Source organism: Aulonocara sp. 'chitande type north' Nkhata Bay, linkage group LG5 (genome assembly GCF_057382095.1).
Source record: "Aulonocara sp. 'chitande type north' Nkhata Bay isolate Kocher_YH1m ecotype deep benthic linkage group LG5, A_spYH_male_GT1.1, whole genome shotgun sequence".
Classification (NCBI taxonomy): Eukaryota; Metazoa; Chordata; class Actinopteri; order Cichliformes; family Cichlidae; genus Aulonocara; species Aulonocara sp. 'chitande type north' Nkhata Bay.
The window spans coordinates 15,832,821-15,851,340 of record NC_141348.1 but is presented as its reverse complement, the minus strand read 5'-3'; the positions used below and the strand labels follow the sequence as shown (position 1 = coordinate 15,851,340).

Here is an 18,520-nt window from a genome sequence, read left to right as displayed (position 1 = left end):
GCGCCACGTGACCCAGCGTCTGTCAACATGAGTGGGCACTGCTGGGCAGGGGAAGCAGCTGGATAAGAGACGGGAGCTGTGACCTGCAGTTATTCACATTTATTTTTCTGTACTTTTTAAACAGACAAGCTGGTATTGTGCGCGACTGTCACGAGATGCCGGTACATGCGCCGTTTTAAACCTTACAGGAAGTATAACTTTGTCTGAAAGCTTTTGCTTAACTGAACTCAGTAGTTCGCTCCGAGGCTAGCTAGGTAGATAACGATAGCAGCACCTCAGTCGCTAGACGGTGGACGGTTTCCCCATCAATTGAAATTTACCTCCGAGTGGCTGACATGTCCGTATAACGCGTTAAACACTTGCTGTTTAGCCGGGCTTATGTTTGTTGCTGATGTTAGTTCCCAGATTAGAAGATTCCAGGTCGACCTAGGAAGTGTTTGCTCCACTGTGTGCGTGTACCTTTAAACTAGCTTTTTTTTTTTTTTAGTGTTGCATTGCCGTTTTAAACTGTGTACACGGCTCAGTTGGGACCACGCTATACGTCGTTGCAACTTCCAGCGCCGACGGCTTCACTTGTCCAGTGACAAAGAAGCTATGGATGCCTGAAGCAGGAGAATGAGTGCGAGCTTTCAATGGAGAGGATGTCACCATCTTTCACCGAAGACTGTCCTGCTTAGCGTATCGATTAGCTGACCGGCAACTTCGCAACAGAACTGGGTCCGAGCGGCTGCTGCTGCTTTTCTTCACTTTATTAATTAGTCACGTCCAGATCTTCTGTCCCATGGCTGCAGCAAGCGGGGTCAACATGCTGTCCCAGCACGGAGAGGTGGCACTGGCTGGTCCAGGAGGAGCAGGGATGCCCGCGGTGTCTCTTACCAATACATCGGTGTCTTCTACACCGACACCAGATCCCAATAACCGGGGATGCGAGAACGGCGCCTTGATGGACTCCTTTGGGATCTTCCTGCAAGGTCTTCTCGCTGTGATGGCTTTCAGCACGCTCATGTGTAAGTATGGCTAATGCTCTGCTGTGTCAGATATCTGACACCAGCTGCTGATGTAAGCGGGTATCATCCAATAGCAACACTCTGATAATCAAATGTGATATTGATTTCAGCTGGGAGGGTTGAGGTAAATCTATACAGAGCCAGACAAACGACATTAATATGTGTAAATCTAAATGCAGGGGTTTCACTTCACTGTAACAGCATACCAATTAGAGTCACTTGTTGGGGCTTTTTTGGCTGTGTTGATCATTAAAAAAAAAAAAAAAAAAAATACTTCCTCTCTGCATTTCCTGGCACATTTGACCTCTCATGCTGCATGTACTCCATATACTGCTGAACTTTGCAAAAATAAATGAAAATGACTTTGTTTGGATGTTGCTGTAGTTTTCACATTTCTGCTTGGCAGTCAGTTGAGGAAGCAAAGATATAAAATGTTGCTTTCTTTTGATTGGGTGATGTGCAGATAGAAAACTGTCCTAAGTAGTTTCAGAATATGTTTTTTAAATAAAGTGCTGTATCTCAAGTGATGGTCACTCTATATATCCTGTAGGTGCTTCACAGTAACAGCTACTAATGAGGTTTCTTTGTCTCAACTAGCATATATGGATTTCAGAAGTAGAAATCATCTTATTATTATTATTATTATTATTATATTTATTTATTTATTTATTTATTTATTTAATAAACTATTTAGAGAGACCATCTTAAATAGGATTTGAAAACTGAAGTATCACTGAGTTTTCAAAACACTACTTCTTTCAGTTGTTTAGGGGTTGCCACACTGGATCACCTGCCTCTGTCTCACCCTTTAACTCGCCTCTGTGCATGTCCCTCTTCTCTACATCTGTAAACATTCTCTGTTCTTCTCACGACCTCAGAATCACAATTAGAATTAGCTTTATTGACATAAGCTCTCAATGTAAACAGAACAGACGCACAATTGCAACATGACACAGACAATAATATGTGCAATGGTGCAGAGTCCAACAACATTCCTCTCATTTGTCTGCAGCAGTAGCATAGTTTCTAACAGCACCTTCCTGGTCAACACAAACCGGTGGCAGTCATCATTAACCCAGACCTGAACCAATCTTGTTTCAAGGTTGCATTCATAATGAGCATTGTATTTAATTTCATGATGAGGGTCCTTCCTAATGGGTCTGATGTTAAGAGCGCACCGAAGTATAAATGTCTTTATAACTCAGAGAGCTCTCATACTGGGAGTTAGAAATACTGAAATAATACTTACAGTAATGTAATACTTAAAATGTGGGGCATGGGTATGAAATGGCAGGACAACCCCATTGATTGCCTTCTTTTAGTGTCCTTTACTGAGCACTCATGGTTCACTTCACCTCTTCAGACTGGACGTTTAGTTTGATCTCAGCTACACACCTGAAAAGTTTTATAAATGCATCACACACACACACACACACACACACACACACACACACACACACACACACACACACACACACACACACACACACACACACACACACACACACACAAAACATGTAGTAAACCTTATCAAACATGCTGTCTTATGTAGTCAACATAGATTGTAGTGCAACACTATATCTAGTTTTTCTTTTTTCTTTGGCTGTCCTTGTCTCGTGATGGCTAAATGTCATTTTGGTGACACCTACTGCAGCATGAGACTGTTCGCTAGATTGTCTCTAGTTGCTTGTTGTCATTAAGCTCATCTTCTTTTACTTCTCCATGTGGACAGACTGTAAAACTTTTCTTTTTACACCTCAGGCTAAGGTAGCTTTACATTAGAAATTGGCAGGCAAATGTCCATAAACACAGACAAGGAAACGCTGGCACAGAAGATTGGGTTCAGCCAGTGTCTGGCACCAAACTGGCAGCTGTGTGACCTAATGAGAGAAGCCTTAGTTTTATGTGGCTCAGCAGCCTCGCAGCAGTGAGTAGTTTTTTTTTGTTTTTTTTTCTGGGCAGAAGGAGGAAGCAGAGGCCTCTGTCTGCCTTCACATCACACCCAGCTGTAAGTGGGGTGTGTTGGTTATGAAGTCACACTCGTTCGGAGCACAAACTGAGCTCATCGTTTTCCGTAAAAAGCAGCCCTCAGTATATATTTGGACAGAGCAACAACAACATTTAGTTTAAGTTTACAAAAGTGAGGTAGTTTGATGTCCACTTTCCATGATGGAGCCATAAAGCAAAGACTTGAGTGAAGCAGATTGCTTCCCAGAATAACAGTCACACCGATGCACACATACAGTGGCTTTAGTGTTTGTTACCCAGCAGGAGTGCTTAGCAAACAGTTCACTAATAGCTTAATTTGTACCACTTTATTTCATGTATCTTTAAATTGGGCAGACTAGATGAACAGTTTTCCTTCTAACACTGATTTATTGATTCTCTCCCTTTGTGACATTTTGAAAGAAGCATCCATTCCCTTTCACTTAAACTCTCATAGCTAGTAGTTTCATGTCAGCTTGATTAGAAACTCTTTGATTTCTCGCTTGTTCACTTAATTGACTGATATCAGGGCAACGACGGCAAGAGTCTTAGAATAAACCGGTATTCATATACGAAAGCAATAAAATGCTCACTGGAGGTTTGATGGCTCAGAGGAGGGTTGGGTAACTTTGTTTAATGAAAACAAGAGAGAATGTTTGAATGTGTGCAACTCTGTTTGCAAAATCCCACTATCTGTGTGGCACTCTCTTTCCTCTACAGTGAAGCGCTTCAGGGAGCCCAAACATGAGAGGAGACCCTGGAAGATCTGGTAAGGGAATCGAGCCAGCGCTAAATTAATTTCTATGCAAAGAAACCGCATGAGACCCACTGGAGTGCCTTGGAAGTAACGTAAGCGTGTATGTGCAGGTTTCTGGACACCTCAAAACAGGCAATTGGGATGCTCTTCATCCACTTTGCTAATGTCTATTTGTCGGACCTCACAGAGGAGGATCCCTGCTCATTGTGAGTATTTGGATGTCTCTGATAAATCAGAGTAATCTTTTTAAAATGAAGATAATTTAACTTTGTAGACACTCAGTTCACATTAATTTTCCATTTTCCCTCCAGATACCTCATTAATTTCTTGTTAGATGCTTCTCTGGGCATGTTGCTGATCTATGCAGGGGTAAGAGCCGTCAGTGCTATTGTAGAATGGAGGCAATGGGACTCCCTGCGTTTTGGAGAATACGGTGAGGACAGTGCCTGTGATGTCCAGTGGAGGGCAGTAGCTGCCCTTGCTATTATAGCGCTTCAGTGCCATTTCCTACCCTTTCAATGCTTTACTTTGTTCTGTTGGCAATTATGTAACACCAAAGCAGTGACATCTAATATTTTTGTACTATATATATGTGTGTGTGTGTGTGTGTGTGTGTGTGTGTGTGTGTGTGTGTGTGTGTATATGTGAAATACATAATCATGGTTTTAGACAATCATCTGTCTCCCCAGGAGAGCCAGTGCAGTGCACAGCGTGGCTGGGGCAGTGTATCCTCTACATTCTCATCATGATGTTTGAGAAAGTCCTTATCATGTTGGTCCTCCTCATCCCCCAGTGGAAGCAGGTCAGTAGAAGAGTGTGTTTTTCGTACATGATCATACTATACATGCGAGGTAAATTCACTTTACACGGGTCAGCCCTGCCTCTCACTCGGCATGCTGCTCTGGTCTTGTTTTCTACACCTGAACGTTTTGGTGGGTGTTGTGCTAGTTTGTTTAGGAGTAATTTGGGAAGTTTAGTACACAAAGATGATGCCCAGAGAACTTGTGTAAATACAGTAAAGCATGGTTATAGAGAGTTATTATATTTTTGTAATTTCTACAATTTAGTTTAGGTTCAGCTAGTTTCCAGAGTTTCAGTTTAGTTTTTTGGAAATGTTTTAGTTTAATTCATGTTAATTTCAGTCTTAGTCTTTATTAATTATTGTTTGGAGGGCATATATCAGTGGTAAGATCTACAAAAATCAGTACAGATATTTAAAAAAAAAAAACAACACTTTTTGAAAGCAGTTGACTCAGTGTTGTCGACATCAAGTCTCAGTAAATAATATATTAAACCTCATGAAGCAACTTTTAATTTAAAATTTTTTTTTACCAATCCAACAAATACAAATTTTGTGCTATATTTTAGTTTAGTTTAGTTTTTTCAAATGTGTAGTTTTTATATTTATATAGTTTCAGGTTTTATTTAGTTATATTTAACAATAATAACCTTGGTCCTACATCACTGTGTATACAATAAGGCACACTTAAACAGCATTTTCTGAGTCATTACTCAAAAGCATTTGTAAGTAATGATTTATATTTTTAAGTATTCCCTGGAGAAGGTATTTTGTTATGCTACTAACAGTTTTACTTTCACATTGAGATATACACTTACATAATTACCATTTAATAATTAAATTAATCTCACAAATGATGAGGACACACAGCATCTTTCTTTGGGTGTTTCAGTATGAGCACAAAGCTAACAGCCAAGCAAGTTGTCCAAAGAGCACTTAACTGTGATTTTAATATTGCAGCATTAGAAAAAGAGTCCGTAATCCATCACTGTGTTTGTTACCTGCTGAAGGTCAGCCTCTGGCAGTTTGACTGGGGTTAGTGTACACTCGGGTTTAACTTCACTCTGGGTTCTTCAGTACTACCTTTGTTGGCTCTGCAGATGTTTTCAGAGTCTGTGTGGTGTGAGCAGCAGTTGTTCCTGGCCCAGGGTGCAGCTTGCATTTAATTGAGAAACTATTGCATTCATTCCCCTGCTGGACTTGACCCAGGGGCACTGAAAGCATTAATTCCTAACCACTGGGCCTCCAAAGACAGTTTTTTCATGCCCAAAACAGTTTGTTGTGCTGTACTTTAGCAATTGTGGCGCACTGATTATTTGAGACCTCAGTGTTGGGGGGGGGATGAACGCACCTCAGGCCATGCGGTGACTACGTAAGCTACGCAAATTACGTGCGGGATCCGCCTTTCCCTCGTCTCACTATGAGCGTCGGTCGTTGACAACTTCTATACATGATAGAAAAGTTCTTCTTGTCGGGAAAGAAAAAAAAAGCCTTCAGAGTAAAGTGTCGTTACGGCAGTGAGGTAAAAATGTGGCCTCTCCTCCAGATTTCGTTAACGTGCTAGCTAGCAGAGCACATCCAAGGTGGGAGAGCATCTTTTGGCGTCTTCGCCTCTTTTATTTAAAAAAAATTTAGTAGTTCTGTGGTTTTGTGTCCGGTTAAAGTAACAGTAATTTTCATTTTAGTCTGTGCGTGAAATAATGGTCTAAAACCACGGGGTTACAGCTAAAAAAAATAAATAAATAGAAATAAAAGGTTGTTTATCTGCAACACGTTAATTTAACGGTAATACTGCTGTAATTGTAGTAACCGCGATTTACAGCACAGGGATGATGCCTCATTGATGCCTATCTATGCATACTATACAGTCTGCAGATTTGCCAGCTTTCCTCTTTCTTTCCTTTGTATTTGCAGCAGCTGTTTTCCATTCAGCTTGTTTTCTTAAATGCCGCACATTTGCTTATATTTGCTTATATTTCGCTTGAATATGACAGACCCGTCCCGACCCCATTTAAGACTATAATATTGTCATTGTACAATAATATTATGGGCTGCATGTTTAACCATCAAAAGTTAATGCTGTCACTAAGTGCAACATTATATTTGTGCTTGTTGTGTTTGTTTGTGTGGCAGCTGGCACTCCTCAAGCCTATACACAATCCTGCCCTGGAACTGGCCATCGTTATGCTCATCGTTCCGTTCTTCGTAAATGTAAGTCTGCCCTTATTTTATCTTTCTTCTCTTTTTTGTCTGAATTTTACATCTCCTGCAAAACCAATATTACATGTCTAGCAGGGGTGGAAGAAAAATTGTTTAATTTGAGGACCTAGTTTGTAGTTGAAACAATGTGATAAATCACAATGTATGTTACTCAACAAATCAAAAAATGTTACAAGTCACAATTACATGAATGAAGTGAGTGAAGTACTGCGATAATATTGTGTCACTAACGTGCAGTGAGACATTGTCATTGGTTACCAAAATCATCAGTGCCCATTGTATTGCATGCACACAAAGGTAAAAGCTGTTTCTCTAGTTTTGGTGGATTTTTAAAAACCGCTTGAATCAGTTCTGTAGAAAAATCATCCACCTGTATTTTCTGTGTCACGTAGGCCCTAATGTTCTGGGTAGTAGATAATTTCTTAATGAAGAAGCATAGGACAAAAGCAAAGCTTGAAGAGAGGGAAGAGGACTCACGGGGGAACGGCAAGGTGCGATACAGAAGAGCTCTTTCCCATGATGACTCGGAGTCAGAGGTAAGTTTAACTGGAAAGCTAATGCTAAAGGAGACAGATTCAACTGACACATACCATTTTCATTTCTTCAGTCCATCTGTGTCTCTCTGTCTCTCTTTTTTTTAACCCAGTAATCTTCTTTTGAGCTCAAACCTAATAAAAAGTGGTACATCGCATTTTTTGATTTGATTGATTTGATTTTTATTGATTAGCATTCAAATATCTCAGTGAAGACATAATAAAGATTACCACAAAGCAAGAAAGCATGAGACAAGGCTAATCAAAAGGTATTGGCTGAAGCATTTGCTTATTACCCCAACCCTTTTAACAAAAGATCTTTTTGCATGCAGCTCCTGTACACAGGGCTCGAAGCAAAGAATAAAACAAAGCAAAAACAAAACAAACAAACAAGATAAGTAACTACATCAAAGCAAAAGAATCAAGAGTTTGGTTTTTGTTTTTGTTTTCTTTGCTCTTTTCATTCTTGATTTTTATATATATATATATATATATATATATATATATATATATATATATATATATATATATATATAAAATTTATTTATTTTTCTAATACTCTACTTTTAAACAAGGAAAATGAACTACACCTTTTTTAAATCACTGTCATAACTATTCCACAGGTTAACTCCTCTAACAGAAACACATCTCTGCTTTATATTTGTCCTTATCTTGTTTTTTTTAAAGAAATCTGTTCCCCTTAAGTCATATTGACTCTCTCTGACTTTGAACGGCTTTTGAGTACTGGGGCAAAGCAAGTTATTTTGTGCTTTATACATTATCTGTGCCATTTTATATTCAACTAAATCATAAAATTTCTGGGTATTCAGATTAATAAACAAAATGTTAGTTGGTTCTATATAGTTTGATTGGTTTATAATTCTTATAGCTCTTTTTTGTAACTTGAAAATAGGAAGAGTGTTCGTTTTATATGCATTACCCCATATTTCCAGACAATAAGTCATATATGGAAGCAACAGAGTACAATAAAGTGTGTATAATGATTTTTTGTTCAGGACATTTACACAGTAAATGTTTCAGTGCTACTTTATAGCTGGTAAACTAGTGTTTACATATCTCTTCTCCACACACACACACACAGTATTCATTCATCATTCATTCAATAACATTTTTCAAATGTTAGGACAGATAGGATGGCATCTCCATAAAACCTCTCTTGACATGTCTAGATGACATTAAAGCTTGGTTGGCTCTAAACTTTTTAAATTTTAATGAAAAGAAGACAGAAGTGTTGGTGTTTGGACCCAGTGGTCCCTGTGAGTCCTCCTCTGTTGTTTTAGGATCCCTGGAAGTCTATTTTAAATCTGTTGTTACTGACCTTGGTTTTAAGTTGGACAGTGATTTTAAATTGGACAACCAAATCAGAGCAGTGGTGAAGTCCAGTTTTTATCATTTAAGGCGACTGGCAAGAGTAAAATCTTTTCTTTCGAGGCAGCACCTTGAAACAGTGATCCATGCTTTTATTTCTTCCCGCCTGGACTACTGTAACTCACTTTATGTGTGGGTCAGTCAGTCATTGCTCTCACGTCTGCAGCTGGTTCAAAATGCGGCTGCACGACTTCTAACAGGAACTCGAAAAAGAGAGCATATAACCCCCGTGCTGGCCTCTCTGCACTGGCTGCCTGTGTCTTTTAGAGTTAATTTTAAAATTCTTATGTTTGTTTTTAAATGCCTTCACAGTCTTGCCCCGCCTTACCTCTCTGAGCTTCTTCATCCCCACATACCCACAATACCCTGTCGGTCTCTCAGGTCAGCTGACCAGCTGCTCCTGGAGGTACCGAGATCCAGGAGGAAGCTCAGAGGGGACAGGGCCTTCTCTATTGTGGCTCCAAAATTATGGAATAATTTGCCCATGCATGTTAGAGAGGCCCCTTCACTGTCCACTTTTAAATCACGTCTTAAAACCCACTTTTATTCCTTGGCTTTTAACCTCAGTGAGACTTAGTTTCTCTTTTAATTGAAGTAGTTATTTAATTAATGATTTCACTCTTCTTTTATTTGTTCTTTATTTATATCTCATGTAATTTTATTTTACAGTTCCAATGTACAGCACTTTGTGTCAGCTGTGGTTGTTTTAAAGTGCTTTATAAATAAAGTTGATGAGATAGTCCCTAGATTTTCTGGAATTTTATACTGTTATGCGCATGCTGTTACCATACCACAGAGTTGTGGACACACACGTATTTGTGTAGGCGGCTCCTTTGTTCTGCAGTGGGCCAGTGGCGCAATGGATAACGCGTCTGACTACGGATCAGAAGATTCTAGGTTCGACTCCTGGCTGGCTCGTAGCTTTTTTTTTTTTTTTTTTGCTTTTTTTTTTTCTTTTCTTTTCCTTTTGGTGTTAGATTGACAGTAGTACTCAGTGACTGTTGTCCCTTGCTGGAAGTTTTTTTTTTTTTTTTTTTGAAGGGGGGGGGGGCAGTGTTCTTGTTTCCTTAGCAGGTGTTGATTAGGAAAATGAAATGATCCAGACAGGGTGTAGCATTTTAAACAGTTGTTAGATTAAAATTTAAAAAGTAAAGTAAAGGATACATGGGAGAAATAGTCTTTGCAATGTTTGTTCATCAGAGGGCACTCAGCAACTTTGCTGTTAGAAACATGCCACAAAGTCAACAACCGGCTGGTCCAAGTAGAGTAGGGCAGAGTATAAATGCGTATTATTATTTTCATGTTATCTTAGCAAGGACTCAGAAATCAATACACATATTATTATCCTTTGACTGAAATGATTTTTGGCCTGTAAAATTGGTGGTTGTTTATAAGTTCATGTGCAGTGTTACAGATTTGTATATATTTGATGTATGTATGTTCAATCTCAAAGCAATATCAGGCTTACTTTTGAGGCATTTGAACACTGTAGCAGTCATGCAGCGTTGACAAACGCAAGCTTTGTGTTACTTCCTTCTTCTTGTGTGTTGCTGTTGAATACCACATGCAGTCAGCAGAGCAATAGACTGTGGGGGATGGGCTGAGCTGTAGTAAAACGCATGTATTCCTGTAGGGAGGCACTGCATTCCACTGCGGGCCAGTGGCGCAATGGATAACGCGTCTGACTACGGATCAGAAGATTCTAGGTTCGACTCCTGGCTGGCTCGTATATGTTTTATTTTCTGGGTTGCTTTGATTTGGTTGAAATAATAGAAGCAATTATTGTTATTCTTGCATAAGATGAGAACAGTCATACTATGAATACATTTTCTCTGACCTACTTAACGCTATAGTAAAATTACAGCATAACTTCGTTAAATAAAGCTACAATGACTAGCTTTTAAGATTCAGGAGTTTGTAACCTTTTCTGTGGAGAGATTTTAGGGCATTTTGTGACCACAATATTGAGCATAAACCGACATGAACATATGTGGGCAGTTACTACATGGTGTGCAAATGAGCAACAGTGCAGTTCAGTTAACAGTCACAGATGTAATTATTAATAACTATAGTTATGTTAATGAGGTTGCACAGACCTCCACAAGTCCAGTATTTAATCACTCTCCAAATTCCTCTTTATGAAAAACACAACAACTCTCCTTAAAGGGGACCTGAAACACTGCACATATAAAGGCTAATTTACACGATAGAGCACTGCTCTCAACCACTGACATGGATGTAACAGAATCAATAACTCAGAGGAAAATAAAGACACTAAAACCAAAAATCAGTTTAAGGGGATCACATTTGTGCTGTCTTTGCTGCAACAATGAGTTTTAATTAATTGGCTGTTAATGTCTAGCGTTTCTTGTCCCCTTTAACGCAGTCATCTTTTCCCTCCTATTTATTTGTGAAGTAGTGTTTACTCCAGCTTCTGTTAGGATGTGTTTACATTGTGAAACAACATCAAATGGATTTTGAAAGCATGAAAGGTCACAGCAGTGCAGTTTAGCTTCCCTTTCCGAGAAAGTGTTGCTGCTACACGTGGACCTTGCACCCAGGGCACAACTGTGGGGGATGGGCCACAGTGGTTGAACCATGGGGCCAGTGGCGCAATGGATAACGCGTCTGACTACGGATCAGAAGATTCTAGGTTCGACTCCTGGCTGGCTCGTAACTTTTCTTTTTTCTTTCTGGGGTTACATTGACAGTAGTACTCAGTAAAGTCTTTCTTTTTTTTGTTTCCTTTTCCACATGTTAAAATACAAAATTAGCAGGGGTTGATTATGAAATGATGCAGACATGTATTGGCTTTTTAAACAGTTGTTAAGTGAAACTTTAATTCGACTCCTCGCTGGCTTGTGATCTTTTCATGTATTAAGTTGTGCTATTACTTTAGATTTTGTTAGTTTGTAAAATAAAACAGTCATTCCCACTGTTTTTTTTTTTTTTTTTTTTCCTTAGTGAGAATATTAGACAATATAAAATTATGCTATCATGCTTTCGTATTATGCTCATTTGGGAGCTCGAGTTTTATGTGGGAGGTCTTCTTTGTTAGGTTTATGTGCTTTACTCTGCGCCCCCCCCACAGACTTTCTTTTCATGTATTTTTTGAGCAAGGTTAAAAACAAAAAAAGCTACATCAGCAATGAGGTTGTGAGGCTAGATTGGAATATGATTGTGCTTTTATGGGAACGGGCTCTAAAACATCTGGAGGGCAAATATAAAAAGAAATATTTCTGTGTTTATCCCCATTGTGTGATCAAGCACTTTAGAGTAAACAGTGCACCTGGGAGTCAACATGATAATGATGATGGCAGTCATCGTGGATCTTTTTTTTTTTCTTGTTTTTGTTTGTTTGTTTGTTTGTTTTTTAAATGTAACCGTTAACCTCGTCTAACCTTTGAGGTTTGATATATCTCTGTCTCTCCTTCGTTTTCCTCAGATCCTTTTCTCTGCAGATGACGAAATGGATGAGTCTGATGAAGACGATGTCCGTCGACTCACTGGTGTGAAGATGGTGAAAAAGAAGAAGCTTCGCATGGGGATCCCTGTCTGACCTGCGTGCCTAGCTTTACTGTTAGGATCAAAAAGTCTGCGTACATTTCCCCGTTCCCCTACAGATTGTGTGATATTGCCTTCAATCAGTGACCTTCAATTACAAAATAATACACTGTATCTGAAGCTCCTTTACCATTGGCTCCTGGAGGACAGCTATATGAACTTTTTTTTTTTAGCAGTCGACCATTTTTCTTTCCTTTGTTTTTTTTTTAATTTTTTTATCATTGTTTATTTTAAACATGGCTCTCATGATGTGAGTGTTGTGTTTCAGGACACTGGGAAAAACAATGAGTGAAGTTACTGTTAAATCCTTAATGTAATAGGAAAACTGAACTGGCTCCAGCAGAGCCAAATATGATGTACTGGGTTACATTTGATATCCTTCCGAAGTGCACCCTCCTCCCCCCAAAACAAACAAACAAAAATGAGCAAACAAACAAAAAAAAGATGTATTCCTTGTGTTCATTCCACGTTAACATCTGTCCTGTTGTCGTCACATGTAGATGCCCCACCATGGCCTGTGTTATACGTGTGTCTGTGACGGTGTGTACAATTGCACACCCTTTAACTTTAACAGGAGCATTATGTCAGGTTTTGAATCACTGTATTGACTCTACCGTATATCTTGTACGTGATGTTACATTAGTCGAATGGAGCACATTAATCCTTGCAGCAATCTTCCATTTCTTTTAACAAAGACATCTGAAGTCTCTTTTGAACTGTTGAACCTGTAAGACTGCAAGCGCTGCACTGCAGCATCCTTCTAATGTCAGCTCAGCCACTGTTTTTTCTGTAAGCAAACGACTGCAACATGTCTGACTCTTTTACTGATGTGCTCTGACTGTATGTTTTAGTCCTTGAATGTACTTTTTTTATTTTTTTTTTTTAAGTTTTGAGTGTTTTACTTTCGGGCCAAAAAAGGTGAGTATGCTCATCCCAAAAGTGTTTTTTCAGTAAATATGGGAACAGGTTCTTGCACAATTTCCCATTTTTCTCAGCTTTTGCCTTTCCCCGTTCTAATGTGTGGGGTTTTTTTGTTTTGTTTTTTTCCTTTGTTATTGTTGTGTTTTTGTTTTGTAGTTCCAACAATGTGCCTGAGTTAAATTACCAGCAGTCTTTTTATTTTTGGTTTTGGTTCGGTTTTGTTTTGTTTTCTTTGACTGTTTTAAGCAGAGCTCGAGATCTCCAGAGGGGTATACTACGAAGACAGTTTTAACACAGCCAGGCTTTCTTTGTGTTAGTATCATCTTATTAGTACATGCACATTCCAGTAAAAATGTGGAACTTCATTCAGTGGTTTATTAAGATACAGCTTAACAACTTGCACAAATGAAATACATTCCCCTAGCATAGCATCTACATTGCGCTTAACACATGCTGTAAGTGAAAATGTGAGACTTCTGCTAATTTTTAAACTGAAACTCAGAACATAACCTGCTCCTGTCCAGTAATGGAGTCACATTAGTGACACAAAACTCTGAGTTTATGCTCAACATAGTTTTCTAAACCACTAATCTCACTTTGCAGTACACCCCTCAGGCATGAAGCACCATCCAGCAGGCTCTAATCTTAAGAATGTGACGTACATAGACCTCTAAACTGTAAACAGTAAGTGCAGACCAGGCAGCTGAGAGAAAGGGTGTGCTTGTGTGTGTGATTTAACACACACACACTAGTGTGTGTATATAAACTGGCATGTCCTGAATATATGTGTGACTGCTGGTCCTGTTTAAAGTAAAAGGCGTGACTTAAACTACAATGATTACGGTGCTGCTGATGATTTCATTCTGATGTTTTTGGCATGTTGGTAAAGAAGGAAAGACTGTGCGTTTTTAAAAAGGGGAAAGTACGGGACAGTGCAGAAGTCATGGTAACTGTCAGCTGAACTAGGACAAAGAGGGCTTTAGTATTTTGCAGAGCTTAATCTACTTCATGAACAACATCTGATGGAAATAAGTTATCATATAAATGCTTTCCAAATAAACGGTATGATACAGAATGAAAGTAGTGGATTACCTTTCTGTTGTGGCAGAGAAAAGGTGTTCCCTGACCGGGAATCGAACCCGGGCCGCGGCGGTGAGAGCGCCGAATCCTAACCACTAGACCACCAGGGATTGAAAGGGACCACGGTGTGACGTCATAAAATGTGTAAACGCATTTATGTTAAAAAAAACAAAGGGGGATGATGTTCATCCCAAAACTGTTTTTCATACCTTGACTTTTAAACTTTGTATTTATTTTATAAAAGTGAGATTCAAAGATATTCATTGATATCTGCATTTGTTTTGTTTTGTTTTTTTAAAGCCATGTTTAAACAACAAAATTACAACACGGTGATGATTTCAGCATCTCTTTAATTGTGGGGATTGCTTGCTGTTTACCACTAGGGGTAACGCTTTCCTTATCAGAGTCGACCGGTAATGATTGTGTTCCCAGAAATAGATCTGCTTTCAGCAAATACACATGCAGTAATTAAGCACCAGGAGCCATTCTTAGGGGCTCTTTACAGTTCACGACATGTTGGATCAACAGCTTAATTTAAAAGGCACCTTTTGTCTCTTTGTCTAAGACTTTTTGTCTATTTATTACTTTTACTGTAAGTACCATGTTCTGCTCAAAAACATATAATTTGTTGCGTTTGATATTTTAAGTGTTGTGGTTTTAAATGCTGATGATGGAGCTCCAAGCCAGTTGTTTAAGGGTGAAGGATATATTTAACGGGCCAGCATAAACATACATGCGTAATGAGATGCTCTAAACATCGCACTGGGAAAAGTCTTAATAATCATCATAATCATCATCTGCACAAACGGGTAATCCAAATGATGGCTAAAAGTCCTATAACTGCTTTGACTGCTCTAAGTGGGTAACAATCACATACAAACAGTAACGAGTCTTACTGTGTGTCACTGAGTTAAAACAGTGATGAGTCGGTGTTTCCATGATCCCACAGCTCACACCTTGAATTTAAACACTGATGCCAAGTCTAATGAGTAATATTGCCTAAACTGTTTGCTTACTTGTTCCAGGCTAAAAAGAAAAGTGTAAACGCATTTAAAACAATCCGGATCGAGTGCATAAAGTAACATGATATTAAGTCCTAATGGTCCATACGAACAGATTTGGCAGAGAATGCGTACTGAAAACACAACTGGTCCAGATTGACATTTGGGCGGCTCTTACTGGTCCAGCCCTTATTTTGATGGTTAACTGGCTGAAAATGCTTTTTATGACATCCCAACAAGAAACATCCTCTTGCCTAAATCAAGTTATTGAACTGAGTAAGCAGATTCCCAAGAACTGGCTCTACAAGGCGGTACTGCTGGGTGGTGATCACTAGTTTAATGTAGTCCAAAGTGCAAAGCTCTACAGAGACATTTTCAAAAGAGGATGTGAGTGCAGGGTTAACCGGAGGAGGAGGTGTAGCCTTCTGCCACTCCTGTTGTGTCTTGAAATTGTCAGCTGTTGGCCTGTAAGCTTATCGTTAACCCCATTCCAGCTGTACTATCCTTCACGTCACACCTAATAATACACTGTGACAACAGGCAGTGGAACCGATGGCAGGGGGGGCCTGACTGACTCACTGCAGGCTGACACAGGACTATATATAATGTCTGGGGGACAGACACACACACACAACAGAATAACAACCAACAAATCAATTACACTGTCTGCGGGATCAGAGCACCAACTCTAACAGCCATGTCACAGGTACGTTACATCACCTCACATACAGCAAATGAATACACAATGAATCCACGCTTAACCAGAGAGTCACATACGTTTTATTTGCCCTTATTTTTTTTACTGTAGCCAGGCGAGGTAAAAAAGAAGAAGCGCCCACCGATGAAGGAAGAGGACCTCAAAGGAGCCCGCAGTAAACTGGGACTGAAGGGCGAGGTTAAGAGTAAGACCTATGAGGTCATGGTGGAGTGTGGTGAGTAAAGTCTTTGCTGTCTGCAAAGGCATTATGTCTTCCTGGAATAACAAGTATGAACTCATGGGCGCATAGACCGTAAACATGACTATGTATATCTCGTAAAAACAGACTAGTTGACTTTGTGTTGTATTCGTGTCCGATTGTTTAAAAGAGAGAGAGAGGGGAAAAAAAAACGAGTTCCCTGACCGGGAATCGAACCCGGGCCGCGGCGGTGAGAGCGCCGAATCCTAACCACTAGACCACCAGGGAGAGCTGAAACTACGAAAACATGTATCACTTTTAAAGGACACACCGACGATGAGTTCCCCGTGTTTCGTGTAGTTTTCTTGATAATAAATCACCAATGGTTTCTGTCGGAGTGAGTGGAGGGACATTTTATAGCTTCTTCAAACATTGACATTGGACTCTATGAAGAAGTAAATACAGAAAAAAAGTCCTACGACAGCACTATCTCACGAACATTGCACACATACACATCCATATAAGTGTACTAGATGTCCACACTCCAAACACCTCATAGTCTGATATAGTTTTAATAGCAGCTTACTTGGACATGACGTTGAATGATTAGTATTCCTTTGGGGTTGGTGCCTGGTACTAAGAAGTGCCTGATTAAAAATTTGAATGTCAAATTCTCAACTATGAATCGAGGAAGTGCCACAAATAGAGAGTGTTTTTCTGACACGTGTCTTGTGTCTCTGTCTCGTTCTGTGATCAGAACGCGCGGGCAAAGTTGCTCCATCTGTGTTCAGTGGTGTGAGGACAGGAAAGGAGACCGTGCTTGACCAGCCCACATCTGCCAAAGCTCCTGGAGCCAGTGTGTTCAGCAAGTGAAGCACACTGCAACCTGAAACCAAACAAATAGCACAGGATGAACATGCACACTGTTGGCTTTGTGCTTCAGACTCAGAGACTTTTAAGTGTGTGCTTCTTCCTGCTTTAATGAAAAATGTAAGAAAGATTAATTGAAGACAGATGAATGTGGTTCATTGCTATGATTATATATTGTGAAAAATTTTTTTGTTTTTTTACTTGTGTTCAGCATTTTCCTAAATAAACTCTCACTGTGACAAGCAACCTTAAGACTTTTATTTCAACATATTATAATCTGCTTATTGTAATCCAATTATTGTAAAAGTAAAAAAAAAAAAAACACTTTCGAACAAATGTTTTTTAATGCAAATGTGCACATCTGCACCAAAATACAAATGTGTGATAAATCCTGATGTTCTATTATTGTACAGGACTGTAAAGCTCTTTCTTTTAAAGTTATGTGTTAACAAATCTCTAGATTTTCAGAGGCCTTCCCTAAGTATCAAAAAAATAAATGTTCATTTGTTGTATTTTAAACGCTGATCCCTAACTAGTGAACAAATAGAAATGTGGGGGTTGGTCAGCATAGTGCCACAAAATGAGTTACCAGATCTGGCTAGGTCTGGAATAGAGAAGAGCCAACATCAATAGTTGTTCGCCAAAATTGCAACACAACAAATAAGCAGACAAAAATCTAGTTTACTGTCTGCGGAGATTATGTCTACTTATGTTTCTGGGCTAAATGACAAACACATCTTTACATAAATGCTGATGATGAGAAATGATAAAAAGCCTCTTGTAGTTTCTGACAGGTCTTCACTTTTTAATTCCAAGAGCATAAAAAGACTGTAAAGTAAAGTCCCACACAAGAACCTCCTTCCTTCAGCCAAAACAATGAAGACGAGATGTGGAAGATCTTGGAGTGACCTAGCCAGTCTCCAGACCTCAGGCCTGTAAAAAATAAAGTTTCGAGTTTCCAGGCGGCAGCCAAGAAACCTAAAGGATTTAGAGACATCTTTCCCCATCTCACAATGCTGTGATTGCAGCCATTCTCCAGCTTTCTGTGAATGGTACTCTTGCCCGTTAATCTGTAGTCTTTGATCAATGGTCTTTGAAAAGTGTTTGTTGATCAATGGTCATGACAATTTGCATATTAATAATCAAGGAACTGACCTCACAGCCCATTGTTCATTTAGTGGCCTCGTTTGAGTCATTGTGTAAAGGTACTGTTTATATGGCTGGACAAACCTGCAGTCAGCTGTGACTGAAGAAGTCACTTGAATGAGTGATGAAACGTTTCTCCCACTGAAAACGTTACGTCCAGATGAACAGAATCAACTTTTTCGGATTACTTTCTTGAAACAGTTGGTGTCGATTTTATTGTCACTTTGCTAAGTCTTTAATTAAGTGTCGATTGGATTCACTCTCCCAAACATCCACAAACTAGCAAATATTATCTTTGCGGTTCACAGCCACCTCACAGCCTCCTGGACATTGAGCTCAGGGCAGCTGACC

At 39.4% G+C, this 18,520-nt stretch overlaps 2 protein-coding genes and 5 non-coding genes across 8 annotated transcripts; 5 read left to right on the top strand and 2 right to left on the bottom strand.

The window, feature by feature from the left end:
* Positions 1-3: 3 nt before the first annotated feature.
* On the top strand, positions 4-14,522 carry stimate (STIM activating enhance). 2 transcript variants are annotated; one of them, XM_086291638.1, is made up of 9 exons: positions 5-161; positions 488-1,007; positions 3,714-3,762; positions 3,861-3,956; positions 4,062-4,183; positions 4,440-4,552; positions 6,683-6,760; positions 7,162-7,305; positions 12,137-14,522. In XM_086291638.1, the coding sequence occupies exons 2-9, from the start codon at positions 782-784 to the stop codon at positions 12,248-12,250; spliced, it is 942 nt and encodes a 313-aa protein (XP_086147764.1). In that variant the 5' UTR covers positions 5-161; positions 488-781; the 3' UTR covers positions 12,251-14,522. The 2 variants fall into 2 exon arrangements, with proteins under 2 accessions (XP_086147762.1, XP_086147764.1); XM_086291636.1 differs by having other exon boundaries at positions 4-1,007.
* Positions 9,537-9,609, top strand: trnar-acg (transfer RNA arginine (anticodon ACG)). The gene has a single exon. It is a non-coding gene; the product is annotated as a tRNA-Arg (tRNA).
* Positions 10,346-10,418, top strand: trnar-acg (transfer RNA arginine (anticodon ACG)). The gene has a single exon. It is a non-coding gene; the product is annotated as a tRNA-Arg (tRNA).
* On the top strand, positions 11,293-11,365 carry trnar-acg (transfer RNA arginine (anticodon ACG)). The gene has a single exon. It is a non-coding gene; the product is annotated as a tRNA-Arg (tRNA).
* trnae-cuc (transfer RNA glutamic acid (anticodon CUC)) lies at positions 14,295-14,366 on the bottom strand. Its single transcript has one exon. It is a non-coding gene; the product is annotated as a tRNA-Glu (tRNA).
* Positions 14,523-15,803: 1,281 nt separating the features above from the next.
* Positions 15,804-17,269, top strand: mustn1b (musculoskeletal, embryonic nuclear protein 1b). The gene is made up of 3 exons (XM_086291639.1): positions 15,804-15,963; positions 16,066-16,189; positions 16,911-17,269. The coding sequence occupies exons 1-3, from the start codon at positions 15,955-15,957 to the stop codon at positions 17,024-17,026; spliced, it is 249 nt and encodes an 82-aa protein (XP_086147765.1). The 5' UTR covers positions 15,804-15,954; the 3' UTR covers positions 17,027-17,269.
* trnae-cuc (transfer RNA glutamic acid (anticodon CUC)) lies at positions 16,370-16,441 on the bottom strand. The gene has a single exon. It is a non-coding gene; the product is annotated as a tRNA-Glu (tRNA).
* Positions 17,270-18,520: the final 1,251 nt, after the last annotated feature.

Excerpts from the sequence above, each read along its gene's own strand:
- mustn1b (XM_086291639.1), top strand. Across the intron at positions 16,190-16,910 it reads TGAGGTCATGGTGGAGTGTG|AACGCGCGGGCAAAGTTGCT; the intron begins GTGAGTAAAGTC and ends TTCTGTGATCAG.
- stimate (XM_086291636.1), top strand. The coding sequence starts at position 782 with ATGGCTGCAGCAAGCGGGGTCAACATGCTGTCCCAGCACGGAGAGGTG. Across the intron at positions 1,008-3,713 it reads GGCTTTCAGCACGCTCATGT|TGAAGCGCTTCAGGGAGCCC; the intron begins GTAAGTATGGCT and ends TTTCCTCTACAG. Across the intron at positions 7,306-12,136 it reads ATGATGACTCGGAGTCAGAG|ATCCTTTTCTCTGCAGATGA; the intron begins GTAAGTTTAACT and ends CGTTTTCCTCAG.